This window comes from Maniola jurtina, chromosome 20 (genome assembly GCF_905333055.1).
Source record: "Maniola jurtina chromosome 20, ilManJurt1.1, whole genome shotgun sequence".
NCBI lineage: Eukaryota > Metazoa > Arthropoda > Insecta > Lepidoptera > Nymphalidae > Maniola > Maniola jurtina.
In genome coordinates, this window is record NC_060048.1 from 8,626,121 (window position 1) to 8,643,928 (window position 17,808).

The 17,808-nt window shown below is 36.4% G+C and overlaps 2 protein-coding genes and 1 long non-coding RNA gene across 11 annotated transcripts in view; 2 read left to right on the forward strand and 1 right to left on the reverse strand.

The window, feature by feature from the left end:
• LOC123875953 (high affinity cAMP-specific and IBMX-insensitive 3',5'-cyclic phosphodiesterase 8) overlaps nucleotides 1-17,808 on the forward strand; it is a 174,003-nt gene that overhangs the window by 35,363 nt on the left and 120,832 nt on the right. The window contains exon 1 of one of the 5 annotated variants that reach the window (XM_045922078.1): nucleotides 16,414-16,662. The exons of the other annotated variants lie outside the window; for them this stretch is intronic. Within the exon in view, the coding sequence (XP_045778034.1) occupies nucleotides 16,635-16,662 (28 nt within the window). The 5' untranslated portion in view covers nucleotides 16,414-16,634. Of the gene's footprint in view, nucleotides 1-16,413; nucleotides 16,663-17,808 lie in introns of those variants that run through there. 5 annotated transcript variants of the gene reach the window in all.
• On the reverse strand, nucleotides 1,446-12,395 carry LOC123875976. 2 transcript variants are annotated; one of them, XM_045922118.1, is made up of 2 exons: nucleotides 12,291-12,395; nucleotides 1,446-1,798 (listed from the first exon to the last, which is right to left on the reverse strand). In XM_045922118.1, exons 1-2 carry the CDS (start codon nucleotides 12,315-12,317, stop codon nucleotides 1,448-1,450), a joined length of 378 nt encoding a protein of 125 aa, XP_045778074.1. In that variant the 5' UTR covers nucleotides 12,318-12,395; the 3' UTR covers nucleotides 1,446-1,447. The 2 variants fall into 2 exon arrangements, with proteins under 2 accessions (XP_045778074.1, XP_045778075.1); XM_045922119.1 differs by lacking the exon at nucleotides 12,291-12,395 and adding an exon at nucleotides 2,291-2,411.
• Nucleotides 2,091-7,496, forward strand: LOC123875977. Of its 4 annotated transcripts, none has more exons than XR_006798233.1 (2): nucleotides 2,091-2,102; nucleotides 7,339-7,496. It is a non-coding gene; the product is annotated as an uncharacterized LOC123875977 (long non-coding RNA). The 4 variants fall into 4 exon arrangements; XR_006798234.1 differs by lacking the exon at nucleotides 2,091-2,102 and adding an exon at nucleotides 4,170-4,180; XR_006798231.1 differs by lacking the exon at nucleotides 2,091-2,102 and adding an exon at nucleotides 5,356-5,366.

Below are 17,808 nucleotides of genomic sequence, written 5' to 3' on the forward strand. Positions count from 1 at the left end.
ATAGAATAATGAGTTTCACTTCTTTATTTTACTTTCTAAATTTTCGATTGCCCGATTATATGAGCTTGTAGTGTGTGTGGTATAACGATATGTGAAATGAACATGCACTTCAGTACTGAAAGGATATGGCGACTTTTTGCAACATTTCTGCAATAAAACTTCCAAGAAATAGGAATAAAATTCAATATTTTCTAAAGCTTCTGCTAAAATCACAGAGAAATAAAATCTTTTTCAATAACATAAAGCCACAAAAGCGATCCTCCAGCATCATATCCGATTATAGTGAAAACCGAGCTAAGAAAACGTTACCGCAATATCAAGTGGCATACATTGATGATATGATATGAAACAAAATTATTTTCTAGCGTATTTTCCTAACGAAAATGCACTATAGTTCTGACTGACGAAAGTCGCCAAAATCATAGATAGTTCTCAAAATTGCGCTTCACTCGATGAGACTTTTAATCGCAGTGAATTGTCTCGTAAAAAAATTTAACCGCTAAGATTTCATGACTCCAGGGTCTACAAGGCAAACGGAACAACTCTCGATTCAACCCTTCAAAATTATCCATCCGGTACTAAGTTCTGACCCATTTCTAACACTGTCATCCATACTATATATACTTACTATATAATATTATAAATGCGAAAGTGTGTCTGTCTGTCTGTCTGTCTATCTGTCTGTCTGTCTGCTACGCTTTCACGGCTCAACCGCTGAAAAGAGTTTAATGAAATTTTGTCCAGACTTAGGATACATTCCGGGGAAGGACATAAGCAACTTTTTATCCCGGAAAATCAAACGGTTCCCACAGGATCTTTAAAAACCTAAAACCACGCGGACGAAGTCGCGGGCATCCTCTAGTAGTATAATATTAAAGGTGTAATCGTGCAAAAACACTTCTGGTAACGAACGTATAATTATCTCGATTGTACTAATTCGTTTCGCTATATACTTGTCGATAAATGACGCAAACCTATCCAAATGCATTCACCTCGATAAAAATACCATTACTTTTATTGGCAATTTTCATCAAAATGTTTTCTAATATTTGATGAGAATTGGTTGACATAAGTAGGATCCACAATCATTACATGTATCTTGAAATTGTCGTTTTATACTTATTTATCATCATCATAGTTTATTTGCGTCTATTGATAGACATAGCTTTTCCGAGAATCACTATAAAGTCCTTATACCGGTGTATCTGTGTATCTGTCTGTGGCATTGTAGCTCCTAAACGAATGAACCGATTTTAATTTAGTTTTTTTTTTGTTTGAAAGGTGGCTTGATCGAGAGCTATAATCGAAGTAAATCGGTTCAGCCATTTGAAAGTTATCAGCTCTTTTCTAGTTTTCTTATAGTTTTTGTGTCGAGGGTTTTTTAATTTTGAGTTATGTCATTATGAATTATGGTGCCTCTGCAATAGCAATTAATAAACCAAAAATATTAAATATTCTTGTAACACTTTATTAACGCCTTCTCATCTAACTCGAACCTTCTTATTGCCTTGTTCTTTTCCTTAACAATATCACTGATGATTGCTTTAACAACAGGCACTATTCCTTTCTTAACACACGCATCTACATCTATTCCATCAAAAGGGCAGTATTGTAACGCTTTGTATAAGGCTATTCTTTGTAATATTTCTCTCATGGAATCAGCATCTACAGGTACTGGTATCTTGTACTGGGTCCAGTTATTTATGTAAAATTTTGCAAACCGATCTTTCTTTCCTTTTCGTTCTTTATTTGTCTTACTCTGACTACAGACAGAATGTAGAAGAGTTAGAATCAGGACCTGAAAATATAAATTTGGATTTATTTATTCTATATAACTTAACTTACTATAATTATACTTAACTATATACTTAACTATATATTTAACTATTAACTTAAACATTATATGATTCCTCTGCTATTCATAAATCCTTTGTCTACGACTTCACCAGAAGCAAATGCAATTTGACTTTGCTTCAACTGATTTTGATCAAACTTAGCAGAGTACGACGAAATAGGTGTCGAATTACAAATGGTTAGTTTTTGCTCGCCTAATTTCAATGTGATGCACACAAATAAACTAGGATAAATAGATAATTGTTTTTGTTGCATATCACAGCGATGAATATTTTGATTTCTTAAAGAACGTTTTAATTTAGTTAAACATATTGTAAACTTTTCAAAGAAAATATATCCACTTAAAATATCGATAAAGTAACTGAATGTTACTGAATGCTCGTAGTATACCTAATTATTTATTTATTAGTTCACTTTAATACAATACATCACTCACGGCCATCAATATTTTCATTTTAAAACCTTTCAGAGATATAAACCTAGCGCCGAGCTTGAAAGTCTAACAATGAATGCTACTCAATCAATTAATTTGCCATTTTCCTATAAGTACAATTTCAATCTAAGTATAATGCGTTTACTCGAAAAGGTTTCAGAGTACATATTTCAATTAGCGATTTACATTAGGGAATTAATTTGTGAAATTCCAACCTTAGATGTGTAAAATTTCCTAATATGTGAAAACGTTCATAACCATTTCATATAGAAACAAACTTCATGATTAAATTAGCTATATTTTGATATCAAATTCTGTATAGTTGAACGTACTAAAATTCCGTAAGTACCTATAGAGAGAGCCCGCAAATCGTGTAAAAGAATGCGAAAAAAATTTGATTCACAAATTCGGTAGACATGGTTGGATAAATAATAACAATTAACTGCCTGATATTTTAACGAAGGTACTAACCTACAGCTTATAATATCATACCGCAGGATCTAGTGAGATTTTCATAGCATAGGCATAGGTTTTCTCTATATTAAGGGGCATTTTCCGTGGGCTGTCCTTATTTATTCATTCAGATACAAGTTAGCCCCTGACTGCAATCTCACCTGGTGGTAAGTGATGATGTAGTCTAACATCTAAGTGCTGAGGAAGTGGGCTAATCTAGGGGTAAAGCAGTTTCCATTAAACCCACACCTCTTTGGTTTCTACATGGCTTCGTACCGAAACGATAAATCGCTTGGCGACACGGCTTTGCCTGTAGGGTGGTATTTAGCCACGACCGAAGCCTCTCACCAGTATCCTACGAAAATTCAAAAATAGTATCGAACTCGGTAAAGCCAGTTGATTTGTGATCACTTTTAAAGATATATTTCTATCCTACTATGTTCGAAGAAAATCTATGGCGTGCCTACTTTTCGTGGGCGATAAGGAATTTTCAATATGAGTTGGGTGGAGAGATGTATTGTGTCCGGAGGCAGGAAGTCACGTCCGATATTGCAAGTCGATACTGTTCAATGTTACTTAGATCAAACTGGCGATTTGTCGCTCGATAAAACTTTGCTTTATCCCATTTTTATATGAAACTAGTTTATGCCCACGACTTCGTCCGCTGGACTACACTTTCGAACCCCTATTTTACTCCCTTAGGGAGTATACCTTGAATTTTCAAAAATCCTTTCTTAGCAGATGCCTACGTTATATCAATAGCTGTCTCCATGCAGGCCGATCCATCCAGTAGTTTGAACTGTGCGTTGATAGATCAGTCAGTCAGTCAGTTAGTCAATCGAGAATTGTGGCAGGAAGTCACATTCAATATTGCAAGTCGATACTGTTCTATGGCGCGATTTGTCGCTTGATAAAACTTTGCTTTTTTAAAAAAGAACAAGTGTAAATTAAAAATTTATAACACCCCCGACAAGTAAAGGTTACAGTAACTAGTAAAGACCGAAAAGACCTGATAACTTTAAAACGGCTGAACCGATTTTCTTGGACTATTCCACGCCTACGATCTAAAGTATCCGAGTTTTCCAAAACATCATTTTCAAATAAATAATTATTTATCTAGGCAACGTCCATCTTGACAGCTTGACATTTGTCAATTGACATAATATTATGAACCTAACGGTTATCTAACCTTCTTTTCTACAAGAAAACTAGAAAAGAGCTGATAACTTTTAAACGGCTGAACCAATTTTTTTGGATTATAGCTAAGAACACTCTCGATCAAGCCACCTTTCAAACAAAAAAAACTAAATTAAAATCGGTTCATTCGTTTAGGCGCTACGATGCCACAGACAGATACACAGATACACAGATACACACGTCAAACTTATAACACCCCTCTTTTTGGGTCGGGGGTTAAAAAGCGTAACGACTTTTGACTGAGTAACCATTCAACTTTTTATTTATTTATATTAATTATCTTTTGGATAATGTAATATCCTTAGTTAGATGTTACAATGTTCAGTGGACAACAAACGATAGTAGATATAATTAAATCTAGAAATTGGTAGATTATTTGAAATTTTATAGCATAGGTGTCGACTGTCGTTCGACACTACACAGACATTTTAAAATAAAGTCCTTGTACATTTCCTTGAGGTTTCCATTTTGTTACTCTTTGTTTTATGTCTTTTTTTACGACCACCTAAATAGCTAATTCCTTAGTCAGATTGTAAAAAAACAATTCCCTGAAACGCAATAGGTAGGTATACTCAAAGGTACCTACCTACCTAGTACCTAAAGTAGTCAGGCTTTAGGTCGGGTTTTAGTTTTCAACTTTATGTTAAAAAGATATTTAATTGTCGTTTAGAGTAAAGCCTGTGCTGATCTGTGATAGATATGGTATATACGTACCAGTTAAATCAGCAGGCAATAGGTAATGAAGAGTCAATAGACTCGGTTAATCGGATGCTCAAAACCAGGCAAAGTGGGCGGCGAAATGTAGGAAAGCGGACCTCATAATATAAGAAGGTACCTATTCTAATTTCAATAAAATCAGAAAGAATGAACATATTTAAATGGAGATACCTTATACCCTGAATTAACATAGATACATAGGCTACTTTTCCTGGATGATTAAAGGGTTTCTTTAGAAACCTAGGTATATCCACGCTGACGAAGTCACAGACATCAGCTAGTCACACTAATCACACTAATATTATAAAGGCGAAAGTTTGTATGTGTGTGTGTGTGTGTATGTTTGTTACTCCTTCACGCAAAAACTACTGGACGGATTTGGCTGAAATTTGGAATGAAGATAAATAATATCCTGGATTAGCACAAAGGCTACTTTTTATCTCGGAAAATCAAAGAGTTCCCACGGGATTTCGAAAAACCTAAATTCACGCGGGCGAAGTCACAGGCATCGGCTAGTAAACAAATAAAACAGAGTGAAGTGGTAAAATTTGCAAATAACACGTCCATTTAGAACTAGGTAGATTAAACTTACTTAAATCAAAATGATTGTGTACCTAAATTGGATGCAAGTTCGTCTTAACAACATCTTGAGTCTTCCTCAAGTTGAATGAAGTCGACTAAGGTTCTTGAAGTTATTGAAGTTATCAAGTAGGTATGCAATATGCTTAGTCGGCAAAAGTTACCTAAGTACATTGTTTACAGGTAACTTTGTCGACTCTGCACTTGCTGTGTTGTCTTCAATAACAATCCGTACTTCCTGTTATGATTGAAATTCCTTACTACGAATTTGAATGCATTAATTTAATAGTAGGTAGAGTGCCTTCATAATTTATCTGTAATGCGTTGACGTATGACAGAAGTGTGTGATAACACCCCCGACAAGTGAAGGTTACAGTAACTAGAAAAGAGCTGATAACTTTCAAACGGCTGAACCGATTTTCTTGAATTATAGCTAAGAACACTCTCGATCAAGCCACCTTTCAAACAAAAACAAACTAAATTAAAATCGGTTCATTAGTTTAAGAACTACGATGCCACAGATACACAGATACACACGTCAAACTTATAACACACCACTTTTTGGGTCGGGGGTTAAAAAGACACGTTGTGCCGACCCCACATTGGGTTTAAGGACAAGAAGAAGAGAGTATTTTTATAAGACCTACGTGTTACGTTAAATACAAAAAACTAAAGAGTACTTCATACAGTCTCGACGGAGATGTCTACACAGCGAAATCCCGCGGGGTTACAGGGATGTGATGAGAGGAGGGTTTATTATAACCGGCAGAAGTCTGGAGGACTAATTATATTATTTTGCTTAGGGCGTAAGCAGGATCAGAGCCGTTCGAGGAAAAGTTACGACTCTAAAGGCTGAGATCTACTATAGAACGTACATTGACTTTGCTCATGCAGACTTAAGCTTCAGTTAAAACGAGACGGTTTTATGTCAGCAGTATAGCGCTTTCTCTAACAGTGTGTTAAGTCTAAGCAAAGTCAAAGTGCGCTCTATAGATCTGAACCTGAAACCAGCTTGTCCGCAAACATTAAAGCCATCATTTCAATGTAGATAGTATTTAAGCTGTAGGGATGATTACGTCGAGAGATGACTTCCCTTCCTGTTTCCTTTCCACGAAGTTTGTATCTTGTGCTTGAGCTGCAAATGCATTAGTACGTAGGATGTTGAACCATAAGCTTGGTACATGGTTGTGGGTTATTAAAATGTATGGTTCTGATTGTTTTCCGACGTATCATGATACAATTTTCTATATAAAAATCAATGTTTGTATGTTTGTGTACTATAGGCGGCTAAACCGCTGACCAGATTGTTATGAAACTTTGGTACGGTGTTCTGAGGGCGCCGGAGATGATTCCTGCATCAAAAAACTATATACCTATATATGAATAAAAAAAACATGTTTGTTTACGGCATTGCAACGCATGCCGGGTACAGCTAGCAATTTAAAAAATTGCTCAATAGGTGAGGTTTAAACCTAAAATCTTTCGGTATCAACGGTTTTTAAGGCTTCATTGGGGATTTCGGTGTTTTTCATTAGACCTTTTATTAGCAACGATAGAAGGTTTCATTTTTTGTTGAACTGTCGGAATAGGGGATAATGAAATTTTTCAGCGTTACGACTTCCGCTGGGATCGCTTTCTGCAGCGCGCCTCAAGGACAATTATTTTCACCGACTTCCATTAACCGGAGTCTGTCCTTAGCGATCTTTTTAGGGATCCGTGCGCGAAGGGTTCCAACGGGACCCTACCTACTACTAAGCCTCCGCTGTCCGTCCGTCCGTCCGTCTGTCTGTATCCCGTGAACCATAAATAGGTAGATCGTTAAAATTTTCACAGGCCGCTATAACAACAAATAATAAAAATTTAAAATGTCTGCGATGAAAAAAAAATGATATTTCTTGTACGATGATGTTACGGAACCTTCGTGTGCGAGTCCAACTCGCATTTCACTGATTTTATTTGATACGTCTCCCGAACAATGAATATCTAAGAAAATGCAATATTTTATTATCTTGATTTTCCTCATTCGTTTCGGGTGGCAATCGGTGGAGCGTACGTAAAGGCCACGAGGCATGTAAACATCTTATTAACACGTGCACCGTGATAAGGTATAGTTCTTACAATTCACGAAGGCGAGTGAACTTTACTTGTGGTTACATCGTATACATGGGCATTGCGTAAGTGTGCGTGCATGTTGGACCAATCAGTCGCGAGCAAGCGCTCGCAAACGCACACATTTAGTGTACCTTACTTATACCGATAGGACTTAAACACAAGCATAAGCCACTCGCCTTCGTGAATTGTAAGAACTGTATAAGGCTACATATTATACTACACGGTGCCCACGACTTCGTCCGCGTGGATTTAGGTTTATTATAAATCCCGTGCAAACTCTTTGATTTTAGGGAATAAAATTGCCTATATGCCTATATCAACGCCCGTCAAAGCTACTTCTGTACCAAATTTCATATAAATCGGTTAAACGGATGGACCTTTAAAAATCCCGTGGGAACTACATATTTTATTTTCCGGCATAAAACGTAGCCTATGTCCTTCCCCTGGACTGGATGTAAGCTAACTCTGGATCTTTCATCAAAATCGGTCAATCTCTTGGGCTGTGAAAAGCTAGCAGACAGACAGACAGACAGATACACTTTCGCATTTATAATATTAGTATAGATTTGAAGCCGCTCTACACTCCCGTTGCAACAGCCTGTGAACGCTGGGAACAATATTGTAACTGGTTCCATAGCTTCACAAACTTTTTTGGGGTTCCGTACCTTAAAAGGAAAAAGAGACCTTTATTAGGAGCACTCCGTTGTCTGTCTGTCGTGTCTATCAAGAAACCTATAGGGTACTTCCCGTTGACCTAGAATCATGTTTGGCAGATAGGTAGGTCCTATAGCACACATAAGGGGAAAAATCCGAAAACCGTGAATTTATGGTTACATCACAAAAATTAAAAAGTGGACATAAACAAATAATAATAATTAGTAGGTATGAACTTTCAAAGTACCAAATGGGATATCATATTATGAAAGACTAGCTGATACCCGAGACTTCGTTCGCGTGGATGTAAGTTTTTTAAAATTCCCGTGGGAACTCTTTGATTTTCCGGGATAAAAAGTAGCCTATGTGCTAATCCAGGGTATAATCTATCTCCATTCTAAATTTCAGCCCAATCCGTCCAGTAGTTTTTGCGTGAAGGAGTAATTAACATACACACACACACACACACACACATACAAACTTTCTCCTTTATAATATTAGTGTGATGTGATCTTTATACCTGTATATTCTAAAACAGCGGATGCCTTGACCACCCGTGCAAAGCAATGATGTTAGAGTAATTATATTGTAAGATCATTGGTGCAAAGCCGAAAAAAGTATGAACAGTGCTATGAACTCTTACTAAAACAGCTGCGTGCTGGTTCGATGCATGATAACATGCACCGAAAATATATCCTTGCTGACGTCAGAGCAAGCTACTTGACGTCATCTTCGTTCCAGTTTAATTCTAAATTTCGTCAAGCATGCTCGAGCAATGCGACGATTCGATGAGCATAAAGATTTTACATTGCCTGGAAATAGATTGAGGCTCTCATAAATTATTGTGAACATTGTTTTCTCGCGACTTTGACCACCTGCCTTTAACTAAAAAGCCGTATTTTAAGAATCGCAATAAGTAGTCTATACTTATTCAAATAAATATGTGGTTGGAACTAAGGTGGTGAATTTCGCGGGCAGGCCCGTCTCATGCCCCTTAAATGTCGTCAACTACACATGGCTGCCGTTATTTAACTAAAATGCCGTCAAGTTCAATAATAATATTGAGTTAGCGGCTAAAAGTTGTAGGAATTTTCAAAAACTAATGCCTCCCAAAAAAGAATGCTACGTAGGGCCAAACTAAAAACTAACAAAAAATTTGGTCTTAAGGTGGATGCGACAGGCCTGCTCGCGAAATTTGGTTTTCGCAATTTGTAAACTGATACGAAAACGTAGGCAGCATTTTAATTGCGACTATGATAGTATCATCCTCACAGGTTTTTATAAAGGGTCCATTTTAAAAAATTAGCTCTAGTATCGACTATTCTCACAAATTAGTCGATACTAGAGCTAATTTCTTGCAAAAACTCTCATCTAATCGCTTAGCTACCAGCTCCAACCGGCTTAGGACTTCATGGAGGTAAGTAGTTGATTTACTATCACACTAATAATATAAAGGCAAAAGTTTGTGTGTATGGAACATGTGCATATGTGTGTATGTTTGTTACACTTTTACGCAAAAACTACTGAGCGGATTTTGGCTGAATTCGGAATGAAGATAGATTATACCCTGGATCAACACATAGGCTACTTTTTATCCCGGAAAATCCTACTGGGATTTTGAAAAACATAAATCTGAAAATTGCGGGCGTCAGCTAATATCGAAAAAAAGTGATCCTATAAGGGTTCCGTTTTTTCTTTTGAGATACGGAACCCTAAAAAAACAAAACTTAGGTATAAAAAAAATATTCTTAAGAACATTTAGTTAACACCCGTCACAAAACAGTCGATAAATATAATTATGTATAGCGTCGTAACAAACTGTTAACATGGTGACAAGATCATCCTTCGACCTTATCTCGACCATTATCGTTATCGAATGACGCACGGCAGACAACACTAATTTAAATATACATACTCCATCCTCGTGTATGTGGGTCAGGTTGGGATTTACTTGCATTTTTGTCATACTGATACCTTGTGTAGATCGCATACCGGTAAGCGCAATGTGGGACCACCTCCTACCCGCTGGACCGACGACCTGAAGAAGATGGCGGGGAGCGGATGGATGAGGAAGGCGGACCCTGTATGCGTCCAGCAGTGGACGCATACAGGGTGATGGATTGGATTAGACTGGATACCTTGTAACCTGGTCGGCAAATTTTAACTCCACAAAGCCAGACGGACAATCGAATATTTGTCTATGGAAGATGTGGAATTAGTGTGCCATACTCCTTACAGTTCCGACCTGGTACCTTGCGACTTTTATTTATATAAATAAAAGATAAACTCAGAGGAATTCGCTTTTTGAACCCTGAAGATGTCGTGGTTGTATTCGAAAAAACGTGGAAGGGATCCCTAAAGTCAGGGATTAAACATTACCAGGTCCCTATGCCACTTTTCATTTTCATACAACTTTCAACGTACCTACCATATCGATGACGACCCCTCATTCAAGCAAATTCTATTGAGAAGAGCCAGCAAGAAACTTAAAAGTTAGGTACTCTTTTTTAATAGAACCATTTTACAATATGTAGCTATAAAATAATATGTTATTATTATACTAGATACCTCGTGGGATGCTATGTATGCAAAGAAGATTGTTTAGGTTTTTTTAATACAGTTGCTCAAAAAGTAGCGTATTGCAGGGACGTATAGCGTTCGGGATGTGGGCTATTACATAATCGTGCTTTTTTTTTACCTTTCCCGCACTCGTGCTTTTTCTTTCCCAACTGTCAAAATATTAAAAAGAAAAACTAACCATGAAGTTTTTACTAAAAAAATTCATAGAAGTTTTTATGATACATGCAAATACGTATATTTCTAAAAAGAAGCTACTAATTTGTTTCAATATCAGATTTAATGATTTGATTGAATGAGTTTGATTAGGTTTCATTTCATTTCATCTCATTAAATTTCATTTTCATTTCATATCAATAAAAAACTTCTACTGAAGACTTGGCTGTATGGGCATAGTTCCCTTTGCCTACCAGAATGGGTGAAGAAAAAAAAACTCTACTTATATTCTACGGTTGGCGCCATTTATCAGAAATTTTCTTTGCGAGTTTAGTTGTTGGTTGCCTAAAATGAGTAATTTCGACCCTAGTTTTTTATATCTATTAACAATAAAGTTGTTGTAAATTAAATTAAATTAAGTTAGTTGAAATTATTGTGTTTTTATTATTTTATTAAATTGCTTCATTTTTTCGCAACTGTATTAAAAATAGTCGTTCAGTACACGTGCGGAACCGTCATTGCAACTCGTTCCGACTGTCAACCCTCGCCTTCAGCTACGCCTCGGCTCGGGTAAACATTTGTCGGAACTCTTTGCAATGACAGCCTTTCCGCACTTGTAATGAAATATACTATATTCAACTTTTCATTAAGAAACGTCCACGTCTACGTCACATCTGTTCCGAATAAAAATATCAAAGTATTACAAGTAGATATAAAAAAGCCCTGTCATCTGACGTAGATGCAAATTATTATAAAGTGAATTTCTCAGTCAAGAGATATAGTACGATTACTGACGTCACGACATGATTACGACTATCGAGTAAGACAGGGAGCTAACGATTTATGACATTCGATTATCCTACACGATTATGCTAAATCGTTGTGATGTCACGCGATACATAATCGGATTAGACGTAACCCGTAAACAACCGGTCTGTATTATCTACTTGAGACGCAATCTATCTCGTAGATTGCTTCGACATTTGTATCGCAAAGATCCTGAAAATTTAAATTAGGAATTGGGACGATGCCTATTACAAAAATAAATTAATTCTTAGGAATTAAATAGAGAGTCTTTCAAAATTCCTAAAATCCGCGCCCCCTGTTAGTTTTAAGTTTTCTAAAAATTTTAATAATTGTCAATTTAACTATACATCAAGTCACGTCAAATGTTTATGACGTCACATCTATGTACTTCATACAAGCTCCTATACTAAGCGAGCGCATTGGTGTTCGATAAAAAGTCGCTGATTTGACTAGTAGTCATTACCTTATTGAATTTTTATCTGAATAAAAAAGTTTCCCAAACTTTTTAAAAACTTAATTTTTTTTTATATAAAGAATATTAGCCATGCTGAATTATGACTAATTCCCTTTCCCCTCCAACTAAGCGTAAAGCTTGTGCCAGGAGTGGGTACGACAATAGTGCAACGGGTGGGGTTTGAACCACCGACCTTTCGGAATTCAGTCCGCTCTTCAACCGTTGAGCTATTGAGGTAAACAAAAATATACCAAAAGATAAAGCGTTATGCTGTTTAATAATAATATATATACTTACATATATGATTGATTCCATATTGTCCATGTTCCATATACATTTATATTAATTGATTCCATATTGTCATGACGTCAACGACAAAATATTAATTGCCACTTTGTGTTACATGAGTTATTGCGTCTTATAAAGTGAGTATTAAGCCTATCTCAATCATTAAATAGATCGATATTATCAATATCGATAATATATTTTTAGATAAGACCCACTTAATAGAATCAAGGAAAAGTTAGCGTAAATGCTTTGATGCATCTGATTTGATATTCGAATCATATCTTATATAGGTATTAAATCAGTTAAGAATTAACAACATTTTTAAAATACATAAGTAGATCATTTTTATCAGATATCTGCTGGACAATTGCATAAATGCTGCATCAATCATTAAACAACATCTTGATTGTTGTGATTGGCTGAATTTATTATATTTTTGCTGAAGTATTACGCAATTTCAGCAGTAAGTAATGGTTTGTGGCCTATAAGAAAACCTTCGATTAGGTGGAAACTTAGGATATACTAAGGTACTTAGGATATACAGAGATGCCAGATCGACTACCGCTATATCCAAGTGCTAAAGCACTTGTACGAAAACGTCACCATGTCAGTTCGTATACAGACCTGGTCTACGAGGTCAATCAAACGGGGAGTGCGACAGAAGACGTGATCGCCCCGGCGCTCTTTACCACTGCATTTTAAGACGTATTGGAACACGGAGAGTACATCACTCACCTTTGATTTGCCGACGACATACTCGCTATAGCAGAGACTCTGGAAGACTAAAATACGATAGGCAAGGTTTCTCAACAGGTGGGTCTAAAAATAAATACGAAAATCATGTCTAATGCTCATGCCCCGTCCTATCCAGTAATCTTTCAGAGCTCTGCACTCAAAATTGTAGACGAGTGTGTATGCCTAGGACACACCAGCTACTCAGTAGCAACTCAGCTGGGCAGCGTTCGGGAAGCTTCATGATGTCTTCTCGTCCAAAATTACTCAGAGCTGGAAGATCAGTCTTCGAATAGTGCGTGTTGCCAGTGATAAAATATTTTAGCGAAAGTATGTGTGTATGTGTGGATGTTTGTTACTCTTTCACGCAAAAACAACTGGACGGATTTGGCTGATTTGGAATGGAGATAGATTATACTCTGGATTATCACAGCCTATTTTTATGCCGGAAAATTAATGAGTTTCACACCTATATCTACGTTAACGAATTCGCGGGCATCAGCTAGTCTTATATAAAGTATACTTATAGCTGTAGCCTAATCGCAAATGTAAACGTTCAAATTCATCCAAACAACATTAAAATAAACATACAATAGGTAATTTAATGAACATCACATGCGTGGCGCCGGTATGCGCCGCCGCTTATCAGTCGACCTTAAGTCTTGTTGTGCACCGGACAAACCGATCGATTTATATTAATATCAATAGAAAACCGTAAATAATTAACGCGTCAAGTAATACACATATTATTGAACCTCACGCGATCAAAATTCGTTACATCATTACATTATAAATTAGTGAAATATTACTTGGGTGAAAACTGAAAAGTGACAAAAGTGATATTCACAGTGACATTTCCACAAATATAATAATTAGTAATTACCGTGTAAATTAATAACAAGTAACACCTATTATCCATCCATACTTGATATTATAAATGCGACAGTGTGTCTGTCTGTCTGTCTGTCTGCTACGCTTTCACGGCTCAACCGCTGAACCGATTTTAATGGAATTTTGTACAGACTTAGGATAATTCCGGGGAAGGACCATAGGTTACCTTTTTACCGGAAAAACAAACAGTTCCCGCGGGATTCCTAAATACTCATCCGCTTGATCGATTTATATGAAATTGAGTGCGTCCAAAACCAATACCAAAATAGATATAGGCCTGCCTGTGACGGAAAAATCGTACTTTGGCGTAAAATGAGAGAACTGATGACGTCACCATTTTAATAGTGACGACGATACGATGCTATTAATGTTTCTTTTATTGGTAATTTTGTTAAGAGCAGTGCGATTTAAGTATAGCCATTTGTTTCAATCGCTTCAGATTTTAAGACGATTTTTCGATAACTGAAGAAAGATATTACTTACTTTATCAACGCTTATTTATAACTTTATTTATTACATCATAATCCTAATGTGAATGATAAAATTTTTGCTGAGCTAGTGAAAACTTTTGATTAAGGAATAGCGTTTACAATATCGCGAAAAATATTGTTTTAAATATTTTCATTATTTTATCAATTGAACTTCGTTATAATGATCGAGATTATTTTATACGAAGCAAAAAGATCAGCCTTACTTGGGGTACAAAATAAAGGGGTTATATTAGTATTCTGTGCTTGATGCGAGCTTGAAGCTTGAATCATATAGCGTATAGATAAACTTGGAGAAGAGTGGTTTTTGCCCTATGCTTTGAAAGGGAAGGATTTAATGATGATAAAGAAAGACAACTTTGAAGAGAAAGCAAGTTATGATAATAATTAAGTATAGTCAGCGAAAAGCAGTAGCTATTACGTTAAATATTAAACCAGGAGGTACCTACTTAACTACCTTATAGTTACGTAATCAAAGGAAGCTGTGAAAGCTCTAATTTATAACTAAACAAACATTGTAACGCTGACGCCCATGGCTGACGCATAATTATTGAAATATGATGTAGACAATAAGGTTAGGTAGAAGGTTTAGCGGAATTTCGTCAGTCGAAAACCGCGCAGAATTCCGTTCCAGTTTATTTTATTAAAATGTTAAGAGATTAAAGAGAGCCTCTGATCTGGAAGGACAAAAGTCCTGCCCCACGTTTTCGCTGATCTGTCCGATTTCACTTTTCTGTTCCTACTAAAGCGGAGGGAAGCAGACATGAGTGCTTTCAACCAATCAGATATTAGAGATGACGTGATAATTATATCACGTCATTCAATAGTAACTTGACTGGTCTATAATTGAACATCCGCTTTGCTTTACTGGTCACGCAGCCTAACGCGGAATATTCCCATTCAGATTTGTCGCTGAATTCCGCACATCGGAGACCCACTAGTGCTGTCTCTAGCCTTGTGAATCGCTACCGTTTGTTTACAAAATCATAATACGACAGGCGATAAAGCAGGTCGATTCGGCGAAATTTTATACCTCACACCCATTGCGACATTCTTCACGGTTATTTGACACTTGTTGCATATTGGCAAATACCCTTCGTTTTGTACACCAAGCAATTATTGTGTATAATATCAGTTTTAAGTTATGAAATTAAGTGTATCCAGATCATGAAATTATTTCAGTTTTGCCGTAAGACAAAAATAGGGTCTCGTACATACTTTGAGTATGGAGTTTCCAGAGTGGTCATGGTAGGTTTAGACTTTAGAGAGAGTTTACAATCGAAAAAACAACAAATTCTTTTATGCCTAGCAAGATCTAAAAATTCTAAACGAATCCTAAGATAAACAGACAGATTGACACACGCATTTATAAATTCAGTAGGTATGTTTAAGGTTGTATTAATTACGTTATAATTTGAATCGAATCACATTAATTTTAATCGACATACGGGTACTCGTTGATGTAAGCGCGTCACTAGAGATGAACCATCACATTGGTAGCACACATGAAAAATCATGTGAAAAGCCTTTTCATAGCAACACGTTAATTCTAAATTCAAAGTTTAGAACACCGGCGCAAAGTTACCTGTCCATCGGTATCCTACAGGATATTTTTTCTTTTCTTTATTTATTTAGGGGCTTTTATACCTTCGTACATGTACTTCGGAGAGTGTGCCAAAGAACTTTTGACCTGCTTCCTCCTTCACCTTTCTACTATCGCATCGCAAAAGCCATCGTCAAAAAAGACCTTTAAAATATCAGTGATTTTGATCATAATTTCTAGTTAAATTAGTGTAGCAAACGATTGCAAGTGCAAAAATCGAAAAATCGCATGGAAATCACTGTGAACAAAGAAAATAATTTCACTAATTGAAAACGATTTAAAAGTAGCAATGATGCATATCTCTACACGCCATTATAGAATGTACGTATCTACTCCATAAAGATATTATAAGTGGTTTAGTTTGTGTTAGATAAATACTAATATTATTATTACTATAGAGCTACGCTTTGCCGACATTTTTACCAAATAAATCACTACGGCTACGTAATGTATTTAATCATGTTATCGTGGCGGCGTAAAGATAAATAATAATTGTATTTTTTTTTATTTATCGGATCTACTTTGATCATAGACAGTGTGGCTAGTGTTGTTCCAGTTTAATAAATATATGTTTTTGTGTGTAATAAAATAGTGCTGGTGTGTTGACTCTACTTCTAAGGACAACATGAATTTTTGATAATGGATGTTCATATCGAAGAATTTGCAGGTATTTTTCATTTTAATAATATTTCTTACCTATGTTTATTTATTTTATATATTTATACTTATCTCTGCACCGCACCGTGTCTGTTTGATTTAGCAATCAGCGACGCGAATCAAAAGATATGAAAATAGTGTTAAGTACTTCTTTCTATTGTATAAATCTGACTCAGTTTTTGGCGCCTCGGAAGTAAATGGGGCAACTCTTGCGGTTCAGTAGACATGGGGTTGCAGAACGACCTATTCATTTAAATATACAAAGTAATAGATATAAACACTTTTATGTAGGTACTTTAACAACCTATTATTTAACTGTTCACATAATTATTAATTTACTAGCTGATACCCGCGACTACGTTCGCGTGGATGTAGGTTTTTTACAATTCCCGTGGGAACTCTTTAATTTTCCGGGATAAAAAGTAGCTTATGTGCTAATCCAGGGGATAATCTATCTCCATTCTAAATTTCAGCCCAATCCGTCCAGTAGTTTTTGCGTGAAGGAGTAACAAACATACACACACACACACACACACACACACACACACACACACACACACACACACACACACACACACACACACACATACAAACTTTCTCCTTTATAATATTAGTGTGAAGTGTGATGTGACAATCGAGCACAATCGACCATCCGCCATTCCAATCGTCACCAGAGAGTGTAGAGTCCCCAAAACCATAGACTCTTGGAGAACGTCAGTGGGCACTAAGCCACACACAGACTATCTACCTACAAATCCCACCTAACAATAGATAGGTAATAGTTAGGTATCCTTCTACCAGACTGTGGGTCAGAACTCAGAAGAATGCGGACAGTTATTAGAAAATTAGACGATGAACACGACTTCGTCCGCGTGAATTTAGGATTTTATAAATCTCGTGGGATTCTTGACTTTCTGGGAGAAAAACTAGGTATTTACCTAGTTTTTAGCCTAGCCTATGTATATATCCAAGTCTTTGACTAGGTAGGTACCCATATCCATGCAAACAATCACGTCGACTGGACTCCACGATTGAACGACCAACCATAAACAAACTCACATCCGGAGGAATTGGGATGGCGCTTAGCGAATTCATAATTTCTACAAGTGTAAATTAAAACATTTATAACACCCCCGACAAGTGAAGGTTACAGTAA

Coding starts and splice junctions, on each gene's coding strand:
- LOC123875976 (XM_045922118.1), bottom strand. CDS start 12,317: ATGGACAATATGGAATCAATCATATAT. Junction 1,799..12,290: donor ATATGGAATCAATCATATAT/GTAAGTATATAT, acceptor TTATATTTTCAG/GTCCTGATTCTAACTCTTCT.